This window comes from Sinocyclocheilus anshuiensis, unplaced genomic scaffold, assembly GCF_001515605.1.
Source record: "Sinocyclocheilus anshuiensis isolate Anshui unplaced genomic scaffold, SAMN03320099.WGS_v1.1 scaffold2047, whole genome shotgun sequence".
Lineage (NCBI taxonomy): Eukaryota > Metazoa > Chordata > Actinopteri > Cypriniformes > Cyprinidae > Sinocyclocheilus > Sinocyclocheilus anshuiensis.
This window is the reverse complement of record NW_015554063.1, coordinates 1,545,665-1,561,457: the sequence shown is the minus strand read 5'-3', so window position 1 is coordinate 1,561,457 and position 15,793 is coordinate 1,545,665. Positions and strand designations below refer to the sequence as shown.

General features: G+C 36.2%; 1 protein-coding gene across 1 annotated transcript in view; it reads left to right on the top strand.

Moving 5' to 3' along the window:
• LOC107668619 (serine palmitoyltransferase 2-like) overlaps positions 1 to 12,074 on the top strand; it is a 23,540-nt gene extending 11,466 nt beyond the window's left edge. The window contains exons 10-13 of the mRNA XM_016460562.1: positions 68 to 194; positions 8,371 to 8,506; positions 9,714 to 9,843; positions 11,876 to 12,074. Of these exons, the coding sequence (XP_016316048.1) occupies positions 68 to 194; positions 8,371 to 8,506; positions 9,714 to 9,843; positions 11,876 to 11,995 (513 nt within the window). The 3' untranslated portion in view covers positions 11,996 to 12,074. The remainder of the gene's footprint in view (positions 1 to 67; positions 195 to 8,370; positions 8,507 to 9,713; positions 9,844 to 11,875) is intronic.
• The last annotated feature ends 3,719 nt before the right edge of the window (positions 12,075 to 15,793 follow it).

Genomic DNA, 15,793 nt, shown 5'->3' with positions numbered 1-15,793 from the left:
TTTAACTGATATACAAAGACTACAAGATACTTAGTCATTATGAAACGTCTTGCTTTTTATGCTTTAGGATTTGATAGACTACCTGCGAACTCATTCTCACAGTGCAATTTACGCCACCTCTATGCCGCTTCCTGTCGTGGAGCAAATCATCACTTCTATGAAGTGCATTATGGGGAAGGATGGAACAACAATAGGTGAGTTTTACTTTATTTTACCTACTTTATTTTTCTTTGTATTTTTCATATTTACAGATTCTCACAGAATCTGAGGCAGCCAAAAATATTATCATTTACTTGCCCTCATGCTGTTCCAAAACCATGTTATTTTATTTCATCCATAGAACTCAAAAGAAGAAATATTGAATAATATAGTGGCTGTTTTTTCCTAATGAGTGTGAACCAATGGTTTTAAGCTTTGAAAAGGAAAAAAAAAAAAAACACCATAAAAGTTTTTCACATGGCTTGTGTACACGTCTCATGAAGCCATACAATAGCTTTGTGTGATGAAGAGATAAATTATGCAATCACGTGTTTGGAATGACATGAGAGCGAGTAAACAAAGACAGAATTGACATTTTTTTTAGGCAAGTAAATAGTCAACTGTGTGTTGTTGAGTGCACCACAAGGTGGCAGGATTGACCCAAAAATAGATAATCAGCTTGCAAGGATGTACTATGGATGGTCTTCAGCATTTTGAAGCTGCTTTACATTACATGTGTACTCTTATTTACCTGCCAGATTTTTTTTTTTTTTTTTTTTAACATTAGTGCCATTCTAGAACTTGCATATTGCAGCAGATAATACAGGTGGCATAGATATAGATCAAGATGCCAAACATTTCAAACAAGAATGTTGTGTCACGAGATGGTGTTCGGCAAAATCAGCCAATGTGTTTTTTTTTTTTTCATCTGGCAATCAGTCGTACAATAAACAGTCGCGTCTTCCTCCATATGTTATTTCCTGTTCTCATCTGCACATCATTCACTGAAAAGCGTCCCTTTACTTTGTCAACTCCATTGTTCTTGTCTTTGCTTTATTGGCTGTTTTATTTCACTGTGAAAATACAATCTTTATGTTTGTTTGCTGTGTGCGCTCTGGATAAACTTGGCCCAGAAATTGAAATAAGTGTTTCTCAAGGATCACTTTGAAGTGAGACGAGGGGGGAAAAAAAGATCTGTCGATGTGAGATTTTTCTTCGTACAATTTCCCAGCGCTCATGAAATGAGACTGATTAGTTCAACAGCTGTACACAGACTCCGTCCAGGTAAAATATTTAGCTGAGTTTAAACCTCAGAAATGTGTTAACAATTACCCATGTAACTAGTGTGATCTGGCCTTTTGGTTAGACCCACCAAACTGCCTGTTTTCCCCCTGCCACTCAATCAACGCTGGCAGCTACAACAAACAGGCTCTACCGGTCCGCCGGGTCCAGGTGAAGTGCTCAATATGACTAATATGAGTATTACTTTGCTTGGCTTAGGGCTATTTTCATCTCCTTACAAAGACTTATTGTTTCCATCATCCTTAAAAATGTCCCCTGAGAACATCTTGCTGTCTCTCAGAGACTTTTCTCTTCTCCTTCACCTGCTAATGGACTTCCTGACTTTCACCAGCATCTCACATTGATGCAAAAAAAGATCTAAACTCTTGACCTATGATATGAGAAGATCCAGCTCTGGTTTGCCATTTAATAGAATTATTTCTATTTTCAAGAAAAAATGCAGTTAATTATAGAGAGACAAAGTTTTTTTCTTTTCAGTATTTCAGTCTCTCCCCAACCAATCGAGAAGAGACTAGAAAATAATTATTAAAAAGTTACAATCATTAAAAATTCTAAATAAAAATAAGAACATATAAATATAGCATTAATATATATATCTCTGTTCTTGTAAATTAGTGCATTTGACTACTTTTGGATTTTTGGGGGGGAATTTCGAACCAAAAAAACATTCATCACATGCACACAAATTCAGTATTTATCCAGAACTACAAATAATTGCTGTGCAAAAGTATTTGAGTGCATTTGGGGCTTTTAGATGCACACAGTAATAACAGGTTACTGATTAACCGATGACATTTATGTAGATTAACTGATATTGGAGCATCTAAGAGTGAGAACAAAGGTGGACCTGAACAATCAGAGTGTTTGTGTGGGTTTGTTGGGGGTTGATGCACAAAGAAAACTAATCAAGCAAAGGTCAACTGGGAGACATCCTGTGTATCCTCATGGGAACTGAAACTCATTTGTCCCTGCTTTCTTTGGTCCTTTCATTTTCAGATTATGCATCCAACTCCAGCCACACTTGATCTGCTCTGTTTTACGCACATGTTTGATTTGAAGCCTGCAGCACTGTATTGATCTGACAAGTGACTTCAGTGTGAACAAATAGCCTCCAGCACTCATTTACTGCCAGGTTTACAATTTATATTCTTTCATAAAGTTTCATTTAATTTCTGTTGTGGCAAAACAAAGATTTCAGTCCCACTTTTCTAGCTTATGCAATATTAAATTGTTTCAATAGTTCTTGAAGGCAATTTGACACCTACTTTCATGTGCCAAGTTTGCTTTGGATGTCATATTTGGATGTTCACTGTACTTGGGTAATTTTAGTCAGTGTAGCCGATTTCATCATCAGGATAACTATTATGTAGAGTTTGTTTCATTATATAGTTTTAATTTCATTGAGTGGTTTGTTTGCATTTCTCCTCCATGCACACTGCAAAAAAAAAAAAAGTTTTCTAATTATTCCATATTTTCCAGTTAAAATATCTTAGAATCCTTAAAACAATATCAGATTAGCTAAGAAGCAACACTGTGTACAATATTAAGACTTGTTTTTTGAGAGTGTACCTTTTCATGTTTAATACAATTGTATTCTATTTAATTGCACTGGCAGATTTAACTTTAAGTATAAACAAGCTAAAAACAAGTGAAAAAGTATGTCAGTGCAGTAAGACAAAAACACTTATATTCAAAATACAGTCTATTAAAACAACTCTTAAAATTATTTGAAGCACCAGTGCATAAAATATTATCTTGTTTTAAGGATTTTTAGACATTTTTACTGGAAAACAAGCCAATTAAAAACTTTTTTTTGGTTTGTCCTGGACTGGCCTACATTTTCAATTCATTTATTGTTTCTGAATACAGATGCAAATGCTTTCACGGTCAAGTGGTTTCACAGTCCGACGTGTCCTTGGCCTGAAGGGAAATAAAGTTTTATTTTGATCAGATCTGGCTTTCAAACCATCCAAAACTCCTGGCGTCCCCACACAAACAAGCAGATAAGAAATATTCCTGGCCTTGCTCATTCTCGGGGAAATTAGCAAAAAGTTTGAGAATTCGAAAGATTTTGCCTCGTAAATCACAGTAGTTACCCAAGCTGGCATTTTTATCTTTCTGTGGTGTGTGGTGATGAGCATACCTGATCTCATTGTTAAGCCTGGTTACTTCTCTGTACACACAGGCAGACTTGACAAACACTGGACATTCATCTTTGTCTCGAGGTGTTGACTTGCTCTGTGAGAGAGGGCAGATACACATGTTTTAGGTGTACGAATGTGTTTACCCACACCCCCGTTAGAGCAGGGTAATGGATTGTTATTCCAGATGTTGTAATGTGCTTCTGTTTCTTTGACACTTCCATTGTTGTGCAAGTTTTCCAAACCAACAGACCTACTCTAGCATCCATCAATGACTAGAGCTGCAACATCTAATTGTTACTGAAAAGGTCAACAGTGGATCTCATTATTGATTTATAGACATTAGTCAGGGTAGCATCATATTTAATTTTTGACAAATTAAAATGAGGCTGTGAGGGATAGAATTACAGTGGATTGTACTGTTGTTTAAGAACATAACATGTTAATTATTTGTCGTTGGACTTTAAATTTAGCTTTTAAATAAACAACATGTAATTGAAATCCTGCATGTAAAGCAAGTAATTATATTTTTAAGAACAATGACTTATATAGGATATGCATTACCATTTAAAAGTTTAGTGTCTGTAAGACTTCTTTTTTTAATGTTTATGAAAGAAGTTTCTTAAACTCACCAATGCTGCATTTATTTGATCAAAAGTACAGTAAAAATGTAATATTAAAATATACTGTTATCTATTTTAGTGTCAATTTAAATCTATTCCTGTGAACGCAAAGCTGGATTTTCAGCATCATTACTCTAGTCTTCAGTGTCACATGGTCCTTCAGAAATCATTCTAATATGCTGATTTGGTGCTTTCTTATTTCTTATCAATGTTGAAAACAGTTTTTGTGGAAACAAAAATTAAAAATTCTTTGAATAGAAAGCTCAAAAGAACAGCATTTATTTGAAATATAAATCTTTTCTAACATTATATATAAATGTCTATTACCTTTGACCAGTGCCGTGTTAAGCCTTTGCGGAGCCCTGGGCTAACGCAGCTTTGCGGGCCCCCCCCCAGTTACCTCCCCGGTTACACACCTGTTTTATTTAATTAATTGGTCAATCGAATATGTGATCAAACACCGTATAAAGACGCACACACGTTATAACAAACACAGTGTGCATGTCATTATCCCATAGGAGGCTAAAAATTATGTGCATAAATTAAACAATATTATCGAGTAATAATCTTACAAATCACAAACAGCCCAGCAAATAAAATAAAAAATCACTCACCACTAAAAGGGCTTCTTCCTGCTCTTCTAATATGCTAGAAGTTATAGAACTTTTCAAAATGTATAGTTTTGTTTCTCTATTTAGCAACATTAACTTACAATAGTGAAAGACGTCTTCCCTCAGGTAGATAGTATGTTTTCTAGCTGGATGTTGTGCTTACGATCAATAATCACGTCTTTGCATTCGCCCAAACTGATTTGCAGAAATCAAAATACGAGTCCCACTCGCTGTGAAGCGGGAGCAGCTAGGCGGCAGAGGATTCCATTTGGTCTTAAAGCCTTTCTGGAGCGGTTACGTTCACAATTCAAACAATTGAATTGAAAAATAATAATTCATTTGTTATTTGTATGGTCTAGGTGGTCATACGGCGTATGTCTGCAAATACGGGACAAACTGATGCCTTAAAAATGGGCTGATTCCGTATTATACGGAATGGTTGGCAACCCTATTTAAAATGCAAAAGAGAATTGTCTCGCGGGCCCCCTAGTGTTCGGGGCCCTGGACTGCAGCCCATGTTGCCTATTAGGATAACGCGGCCCTGCCTTTGATTAATTTAATGTGTCCTTGCTAAATACAAGTGTTAGTTTCTCTAAAAAATAAAAAAAAACTAACTGACCCCATATTTGAATGCTAGTGTAAATGTAAAACGTGTCTTGAATTCTCAGGAAAAGTGATGTTACTAATCAGAGGAGTGAATGTGGATGACTGTGAAATGAATCAACCCATAAACGGTTGTAAAATCCCCCGTTCACTTTCCACTGACTTGAACTTCAGCATCAGGACAGCTGCTAGCTAGAGCGCCTTTGCAGCCCATGAGTGATTGAGGCCACAGATTTGAGCCTGGAAGGAGCTGCTTTGCTTCCTGTTGCCCTTCTCCAGAGAGATCCTCATAAGGGGCGCAGAGGCTTGCGGGCACGTCAGCCGCCCTCAACTCCTGGGGCTTTTACTTATCTCCTCCCTTCAGATGAAAAGGAAGTGAGGAGGAACTGGCGTTTCTAAAAAGGGAAACGGTCCCCACATCTGGAAGCTCTTTTGGTCCCTTTCGCTGCCTCTCTCGCTCCAGATCCTCCAGCTTTGGGTCTGGAAGAAGTTAGCGGGGGTGTGCGTTGTGAAACTAGCTGTTGAAAAGGTACCCCAGAAAGATTTACTTTGGAGACTCATGCTCCACCTCGGTGCACTCGCCCTCCCCCAAGGCCCTACGGCCCTGGCTCGCTATCTCAATGGCCCAATGTTGGGCAGCTTGAACTTCCGTTAATGGCTATTGCTTTCAGATGCTCATTTTCATAGAGTTATTCACCTGAGCTGTTTGCATAGCTGATCAATTCTCTCTAGTCGTTCATTAGAACCTCTACAGGTTCCTTAATTGTTAGGGCTGTCAAACATAATAGCCTCGATTTAACTCCTCGTCCTCCTGAGCAATTCAGCTTCTTGCAGTTGCTGCTGGAATGTGTTCTCAATTTGGGCATCATTTCTAAAATGAAACTAGATTAAGAATTTGAACAGCTTCTAAACAGAAAGAAGAAGGTTTAGCATTGAATAAATTGCTCCAAATTTATAAATACACACTGCAGTTCAAAAGTTTTTGAAAGAAGTCTTTTATGCTCACCAAGGCTGCATTTATTTTATTAAAAATGTAGTAAAACACAGTAATTATATTTAAATATTACTACAATTAAGCTGTTTGTATTTGAATATATTTTAAAATGTAATGTATTCCTGTGATGGCAAAGCTGAATTTTCAGCAGCCATTACTCCAGTCTTAAGTGTCACATGATCCTTCAGAAATCATAATCTAATATGCAGATTTGGTGCTTTGGTGAAACATTTAATAGAAATTGAAAACAGTTGGGCTGCCTAATATTTTTGTGAAAAAGGTGAACGATCTTTACAGGATTCTTTGAATAAATAGTATAAAAAAAAAAAAAAAACATTGAAAGAAAAGAATTGACAGAAATCCTTTGTAACATTATAAATGTCTTTTCTGTTTTGTTTTTTAACAATTTAAATGTATCCTTCCTGTTTTGAAAAACATTTAAAATCTTACTGACCCCAAACTTTTGAACAGTACTGTTTTTGTTTATTGAACATTAGTGTTTAACTTTGATTGCAATATTTAAAATGGTCTTCAAAATAACGCGTTTGAATTGGACTAATGAGACTCTAACAGCGGCATGATTTATCCAAACTACAGGAATATTGATATGAGTCAAAACATGATATTAATGACATCAATCTTCTCTGGAACACAAAATAAAATGTTTTGGAAAGTGCATCAGTGTTTTCTTGCCCATACAATGATGGTCAGTGTTGTCAGGTGTAGTTTTGGATCCCAATTACTTACATTGTATGGACAAAAACAGTTCTTTAAAAATGTTTTCTTTGGTGTCCCACAGAAGAAAGTAAGTCATACAGGTTTGGAACGACGAGGGTGACTAAATGATGACAGAAATTTAATTTTGGGTGAACCAGGTAGTACTAAAAGATTTGATCTGAACATTTAGTTTGTAGTGCTACTTTAGTTGGGCAAGGAACTGAAATCACCAGAAATGAAACTGGGCTTCCAGTGTGTTTAACGTTACACATTGGACAGGCTTAATTTCCTTAACACAGAGCAGCTGACCCGGTCATGACTCGTGGAACCTGCTTTATCTGACAGTGGCCAATTTACATAGGGGATTGAGGAAGGAGTCCAGTTTCACAGCTAGTCAAGTCTTCTTTCACAAGGGCTCATCAGATGGAACCTCAATAGCCCAGCATATAGACCAGACCGAATTGTTCAACCTTGGGATCCCTTCTTTCTTTATAACCCTTGTTTTGCAAAACCCCTAAAATGCAGAGTATTACAAGGCCGGACAGAATGTCAAGTCTTAACAGTACAGCAACTTTTCAGGACCTTGTAGTTTTGTCACCCTGCAGGCACGGCAAGTATGACAATTGCTAGATTTTTGGCATCTGGATGACACCGGGGTGAGACATTGTCACAGAGCTGGAAATTCCTCTGTTCAAGCTTTTAGCATGCGTGGAATGTTTGACGAAGCAGAGCCAAGGCTTTCAGAAACGTAAGACCTTTAGCGTGGCTCTCAGATCACTGCGGTGGATTGAGTGTTTTAAGAGCTCCATTGACGTGGATCGCTAAGCAATCCTCCCCCAGGGAACATACATCCCGCTTAAAGAGGGAGCTGCTGAAAAACCAAGACACTAATTTTCCTGTTTTTGTCAGGATTATTGGAACCATGGTTGTTTGCAGTATTATTCTCATTGCTGTATTCTCCTTCCACACCAATCACACAGTGGATTGTTGCAGGCTTCTGTAACCTGCAGCACCAGGGTTTTGTTTAGCCAGCTGATTAAAATCTTTCTGCCATTAGACGTCAAGCTTTGATGGATCTGATACTTTTTTTCTGTGTACGAATGGCATGCGCCTTGATGATATGAAGGGGGAAAGTTAAAATGTGGTATAAAATCAGCAGGTATTAAATATTTCTTGAACAGTTTTTAGATCTACCGATCGTGAAGGTTTAAGTATAAAGTTTATAGCTCAGGTGGTCGACTTTTCTAGTATCTGAAGTAATGAGTTTTGTGGCTTGGTGAATTTTAATCGTCTGATCGCATGAAAGGCTGTGGAAAAAGATGCGGCGTGCCAGATGACAGAATAATTTTTTTTTCCTGAAAACTTGAGCTTAATGGTTTGGGTGTGTTTCTTGGTTTCAGGCCTTTCACGTATCCAGCGGTTGGCTGAAAACACAGTCTATTTCCGTAGGAGACTGCAGGAGATGGGATTCATCATCTATGGCAACAATGACTCACCTGTGATACCCATGATGCTCTACATGCCTGCCAAATTAGGGTTAGTTTTTTTTCTCTCTATTTTCAATCTCTCAGTATACTTACTCATGCATGCTAATATCCTACAAATTAAAGAAGTAATTCACACAAAAATCCCCTCCCAAAAAAAAGCACATTCTGGTACTTTGTTCAATGAAACACAAAATGAGAAAGTTTAAATAATTTCTGACTCCATGTTTTCCTAAAATGGAAGTACATATTACGTAGTGACACCTGTCAAGCTCTAAAATGCTCATAAAATCATGATAAATGTTTGTAATACGTCTGTACTGCTTATGCACTATATTGCAAGTGTTTCAAAGCCTCATGATAGCTCAGTATGCAGCTCTGAAAATCAAATGAAATGTATGATTTGACTTGAGTCAATGATTTGAATTTAAGTCTGTTCCTCAGATTTCCAAAGTTAAAGAATATAGTGCACAAGTCATATGCACTATTTTGCTAGTACTTTATTCATCCTTTAAAGCATTCTTCCTTTGTGTTCCAGTGTTATTTTAGTATTATTTATATACTATTATAGCATTTATTATTATTTTGAATTGGCTTATATATTTATATTTTCAGTTTTCATTTTAATGCACTTTTTAGACTATTTTAAGATCCTTTTTTTAATCTTGCAAATCACAATTATAAGAGCATTTAAGACATTCATAGTGTTTCTGATTTACATTTCTGTAGCAAAAACAACATTTAATTTTAGGTACGTTTTAGTATTTTCTGTGATTTTGTCATTTTCATTTTTTTTAAATATTTCTCATAGCTCTAATTAAATTTGATTTTAGTTTTAGTTTCAATAACTTGGTTTTAGTTTCAAAACCTTGGTTTCAGTTATTTGCCAGGACAACATTTCAAATTTTTGTGGATTTTTTTTTTTTATCTAATATTTATTTTATTTTATTTCACCTTTATTTCAATTACCAAAAAACAATATCTTTTTTTTTTTTTTTGCCACATACTGATTTAAAATGACATGAGGGTGAATAAATAATGACTGAATTTCCATTTGTAGGTGAAGTAATACTCTTGAAGACAAATTTCTTGTTTAACAAGGTTTCAGGTCTATAAACGTCAAAATAAATCCAAATGGATAATAGATTCATAATAGTGCCTCATAGTAGAACAAAAACAAGCGCATGGGAAAGCTTAGTTTGGAAAGAACTTCTTAAATCTTTTCATGAAAATTGATGAGGTTGTGTCTGTGTTTCCAGGGCGTTTGGTCGGGAGATGTTGAAGAGAAACATTGGAGTAGTGGGGGTGGGCTTCCCAGCCACGCCGATCATAGAGTCCAGAGCCCGCTTCTGTATCTCTGCAGCCCACACCAAGGAAATGCTGGACAGGGTAACTACTCGTTTTCTTGCCACAGTCCCTCACCAGACAATTAATTTCCAAACTGCAATAACCAACGTAATAAAATTTTCGCAAGGTTCACGTTCATCACGCTTTGAATAAAAAATGAATGCGCCACTCACTGGACATTTCACTATGGATGTGTCGTGAGTCGACGTAATATCATTTTGCAGAAATGTTGCCACAGGTACGTTTAAAATGACATGAGGGTGAATAAATAATGACTGAATTTCCATTTGTAGGTGAAGTAATACTCTTGAAGACAAATTTCTTGTTTAACAAGGTTTCAGGTCTATAAACGTCAAAATAAATCCAAATGGATAATAGATTCATAATAGTGCCTCATAGTAGAACAAAAACAAGCGCATGGGAAAGCTTAGTTTGGAAAGAACTTCTTAAATCTTTTCATGAAAATTGATGAGGTTGTGTCTGTGTTTCCAGGGCGTTTGGTCGGGAGATGTTGAAGAGAAACATTGGAGTAGTGGGGGTGGGCTTCCCAGCCACGCCGATCATAGAGTCCAGAGCCCGCTTCTGTATCTCTGCAGCCCACACCAAGGAAATGCTGGACAGGGTAACTACTCGTTTTCTTGCCACAGCGAGTACATCCATTCATTTAGATCACTTCAAAGCAGCATTGTACCCTTTTTACTAGGCTTTGTTTCTCATGCCATACATTTTAGTGTTTACAATGGAATATGTTGACTTAATCGAAAAAAACTGAGCCTTCGTGACATACTGATGTTAAAGTCGAAGTACAGAGCCCCATAGGGTGAGTTGGTTGAAATGTGCTTTACATTTCAAGAAGGAAGACTTTCAACAGGAATTAGACCAGAAACGTCTGTCGTCTCTGTACGTCGAGTTCAAACCCCTGTCCATCAATCTTCTGAAATATAGTACTTCAAACTTGATACAACTTTTATGTTTGAAAATAATCACTGTCTAAAGAATTCCAGGCTCCTCCTCAAACTGTCCTGCGCTATAAATTAATGCAGGTCTTGAATGAGGCCGCCGTTGAGGGGTTTACATAAGCAGCGCCTGCCACAGGGGTCTGCACTGGCAGCAGATCAAAGAGCATCTTAATCTGCCTCCCTAAGGACACTTTGATTTAACTATGGTGAAAAGCACACCGGCCGTCAGCCCCCCTCCCCGTGCTTAAGAAAACACTGTGCACTTTGATGTGACCAGTTATCACGTCAACACATTTTTCAGTGTCCTTCTGACATGTTTTCTTGCATTTCTTCCATTGCTGAATAGCTGAGATTGTACAAAGTGCATAACTAAAGTTTAAAGGGTTTAGGGCTGGACAGTTTCATGAAAAAATTATATCACAATATATTTTTGTCACCTTTTGATGATTATTTCGTCTATATCTTTAATTATTCTATTCAATTCTATTCTATTCTATTCTATTCAGTATCTTTCTGAAATGTTTTCTTGCATTTCTTCCAGGATGACTAAGATTGTACAAAGTGCATAAGAAAAGTGTTTAGAGCTGGGTAGTTTAATGGAACAATATATCACCGTATTTTTGTTGCTTTGTGTGTGTGTGTGTGTGTGTGTGTGTGTGTGTGTGTGTGTGTGTGTGTGTTTATTTATTTTATAATGTTTGGCTCAAACATTGTAATATGTGAAAGATGTCAAGCAGAGACTTGTGTGAACATTAAGTGATGATTCAAATGATTAATTGAATCAAAGTTTGAATCGGTTCATTGAACATACCAAATCTAAGCAGCTTTTTACAGTGTTGCTCAATTAATCATGAATGTATCGTGAATATAGAATATACAGTATATAGGCCTAAAGTTTCTTTAATAATTGACATTTTGTGCATTTCATGGTAACTTGAACCTGAAATCTGTATGGAATCAATTGCAGTATAAATAATGCAGCTAGCATTGCCATGACTATATTATATCAAACTTTTAAAGTACTGCATGGTAGGTGGCAGCTGCTTCTCAACATTAGCATGTTATGACTTACATGTGTAACCATGAAAGTAATGGAGCATGATGATTGTTTTCAGGCGCTGGATGTGATCAGTGAAGTCGGCGATCTGCTGCAGCTGAAGTATTCACGGCACAAAGTTCTTCCCTCGTTGGACCGGCCCTTTGATGAGACCACATATGAGGAGAACGAAGAGTGACATAAATGTGTACTGCTCATCTTCTGCTCTCCGAAAGGAAGCAGCGAACCACTTAATAAATATAACTTTTTTAAACTTAGGTACATCATCTTTATTTTAACACATAAAGCTCTAAACAACAACAAAACTGATGCTTTTAGAAAAAAAAATTTTTTTTGTCACTCCCCAGTTTCCTCTACTGCATTTGTCACAAACATTGTAATATGTGAAAGATGTCAAGCAGAGACTTGTGTGAACATTAAGTGATGATTCAAATGATTAATTGAATCAAAGTTTGAATCGGTTCATTGAACATACCAAATCTAAGCAGCTTTTTACAGTGTTGCTCAATTAATCATGAATGTATCGTGAATATAGAATATACAGTATATAGGCCTAAAGTTTCTTTAATAATTGACATTTTGTGCATTTCATGGTAACTTGAACCTGAAATCTGTATGGAATCAATTGCAGTATAAATAATGCAGCTAGCATTGCCATGACTATATTATATCAAACTTTTAAAGTACTGCATGGTAGGTGGCAGCTGCTTCTCAACATTAGCATGTTATGACTTACATGTGTAACCATGAAAGTAATGGAGCATGATGATTGTTTTCAGGCGCTGGATGTGATCAGTGAAGTCGGCGATCTGCTGCAGCTGAAGTATTCACGGCACAAAGTTCTTCCCTCGTTGGACCGGCCCTTTGATGAGACCACATATGAGGAGAACGAAGAGTGACATAAATGTGTACTGCTCATCTTCTGCTCTCCGAAAGGAAGCAGCGAACCACTTAATAAATATAACTTTTTTAAACTTAGGTACATCATCTTTATTTTAACACATAAAGCTCTAAACAACAACAAAACACTGATGCTTTTAGAAAAAAAAAATTGTTTTGTCACTCCCCAGTTTCCTCTACTGCATTTGTCACCTCAGTTTTGTTTTGACGTGAGGTCTGTTTTTAACTCGTTGTGGCATTCGTTTAGGGAAATTAATACTTTGATTTTTCTCTGCCAGCCACAGGACGCGTTGAGCTGCTTGTGTACTTGCTAAAGCCATATGTCACTGCAGCCTTCAAAACCATTGAGACTTTTTTTTTTTTCTCTAGTAAGTGAGAACAGACTGGCAGCGAACCCATAATTCCGAGGATCCTGACCTATGAAAGGAATTACAGGTTCTTCTTATTGCATTGTCAGTACATTCACTGTGCTACCTAAATCAAACTCCAAAACCTCCACAACTTGGCTCTCTAGTTGTTGTTGTTTCCACAGATTTTGACTTGTGGCCAGCTCTGGTGTCTTGCTTCAATCTGGCTATAGTTTTTCTTATGTTACCAGGATATTTATTTTTTCATCGAGATAGAAATCGCGGAGGGCGATGTTGGTTATGTCTGAGGGAAGTCTAGGTAGAAACAAGCATATTTATCAAATTTTCACCTCTGAGGAAACTTGGATGCTGATTATATGCATGATCTCCAAAGCTGCAGCGCAAGTTGTGCGGTATGATTCCAAAACCTTGTAGAAACTTTACATTTTAAAAGAATCGTTCGCCCAAAAATGAAAATGTGGTGAAAGTTTACTCGCCTTCAGGCCATCCAAGATGTAGATGAGTTGGTTTCTTCATCAAAATTTAGGACGTCACTTGCTCACCAATGGATCCTCTGCAGTGAATGGGTGCCGTCAGAATGAGAGTTCAAACAGCTGATAAAAATATCACAAGTAATCCACATGACTCCAGTCCATCAGTTAATGTCTTGTGAAGCGAAAAGCTGCGTGTTTGGAAGAAATTTATCAAGGCATTTTAAATTTAAACTGTCACTTCCAGCTAAAATATGTGTCCTCTATTCATAAAAATGTTTCATTTAGTGAAAGTCCATCCCCTGTTGTCCTTTCACATCAAAATCCACCAAAATATTTGTTTAGAACTGTTTTGGACTGTTTTTGTTTAAAAGTGGCTTGATCTGTGCATATTTTTCTCCTGATTCAGAGGAAATTACTTTTTCACTGGAGAAAGCAATATTATGGATAGAGGACTCATATTTGAAGTTAAATATATTACAAACATGCAGCTTTTCGATGCACAAGACATTAATTGATGGTCTGGAGTCATGTATATATGAACTTGTGGATTATTGTGATGTTTTTAGCAGCTATTTGCACGCTCATTCTGACGGCACCCATTCACTGCAGAGTATAAATTGATGAGCAAGTGATGTGATGCTAAATTTCTCCAGATCTGTTCTGATGAAGAAACAAACTCATCTACATCTTGGATGGCCTGAGGGTGAGTACATTTTAATTTTCCTTGACATGCAACTATTTTAATAGTGACTTATTAGTGTATGAGTGCAATACTATGAATAACTAATAAGTTTGCTCTCTCGCAAGAGTTTTCATTGTGTAGTTATATAAGCTTTCCTCAATATTGATTAAAGTTCATTGTCTTATGATTTCCAACCTCTTTAAAACACTTTTCAGCCTTCATGAAAGGAGCTTTATGTATATGTTTCTTTAATGTACATATTTATAATTCATGTTTCATATCTTTTATTGTTTGGAGAAGTGTACTTTAATCATCAACAGCAGCTCCAGATATCTCATATATGCACATGCATGATGTGCATGCTCTCAGTGCATATATTACTGATGAGTATTTTTATATCATTTTAATATTCCCAGCAAAGCATGTGGGATGTAATCACTGAATCTGCTGGTTTATGATGCTTTAAAGGTGCTGAAATGTACACTCTTTGTTCTGTTTTGTGGCTTCTGTTGCTTTGGTCCTGCGGGGTAGTACATTCTCCAATGTATTTAAAGTCCCAAGTCTTTTACAACATCAAAATCCAGGGATATTTCTTTTTAAGCATTTTGTTTTATTTATATGCAACCAGAGGAAAAACTACACGGATTAAGAGATGTTTAAAAAAGCAAAAGATGGAAACAATCATATTTTTTTTTCTTGATAATATAAAAACGGACATTTAAGAAAGGTTAATCCAACTACAAAGACTTCTTGTTCAGATAAAACACAAGCTTTACCAGTTCATTCACAGTATGTGTTCTAATATGACTTGGATTTTGCTGCCTGTAGTGCATACTGTTTTTAAGACCTACTTTTGAATCAAAGTACACTGTGGGCTTCATCAGTTCAGGAGTTGTTCCACTCCTCTAAGGAAATTAAATTACTATGACTAAATGTATTATTAAGGTCCTTTGTGTTCTTTTCTCACTTTACATTTTGCACATTTCTATACTGTCCCGACTCGCTTCACAATTAAATTATTTTGCTAATCCAGTGGCTGCTAGATTACAAATGTGATAGTTCTGAATTAATACCTCAGAGGACTTCAAATGACCACATTAGAGGAAACATATTGTACATATTAAGCTTCTTGGAACTGATTGTTGGCAAATCCTCAATTTATACAATTCACAAAATAATAAATATTTATTTTTTAAAAATGAATAAAAAAATTAAACAGTAATACATTTGAAAATAGTTTTTTATAAAATATTTACTATATATAAATGGTTTGTAACATTATTTATTGGTTTTGCAAGTCTCTTATGCTCAAGGCTACGTTTATTTGTTCACAAATATAATAAAAACTAATATTGTGAAATATTAACTAATTTATGGTTTATTATATTTTCAAATGGTATAAACATAAAACATTTTTTGTTATTATGTGAAAACCATGATACATTTTTTCCAGGATATTTTTACATGATCACAGAATTTATTTTAAACAGAAATCTTTTGTAACAAATGTTATACTCCTAATGCATCCTTGCTGAATAAAGGTATTTAATTGG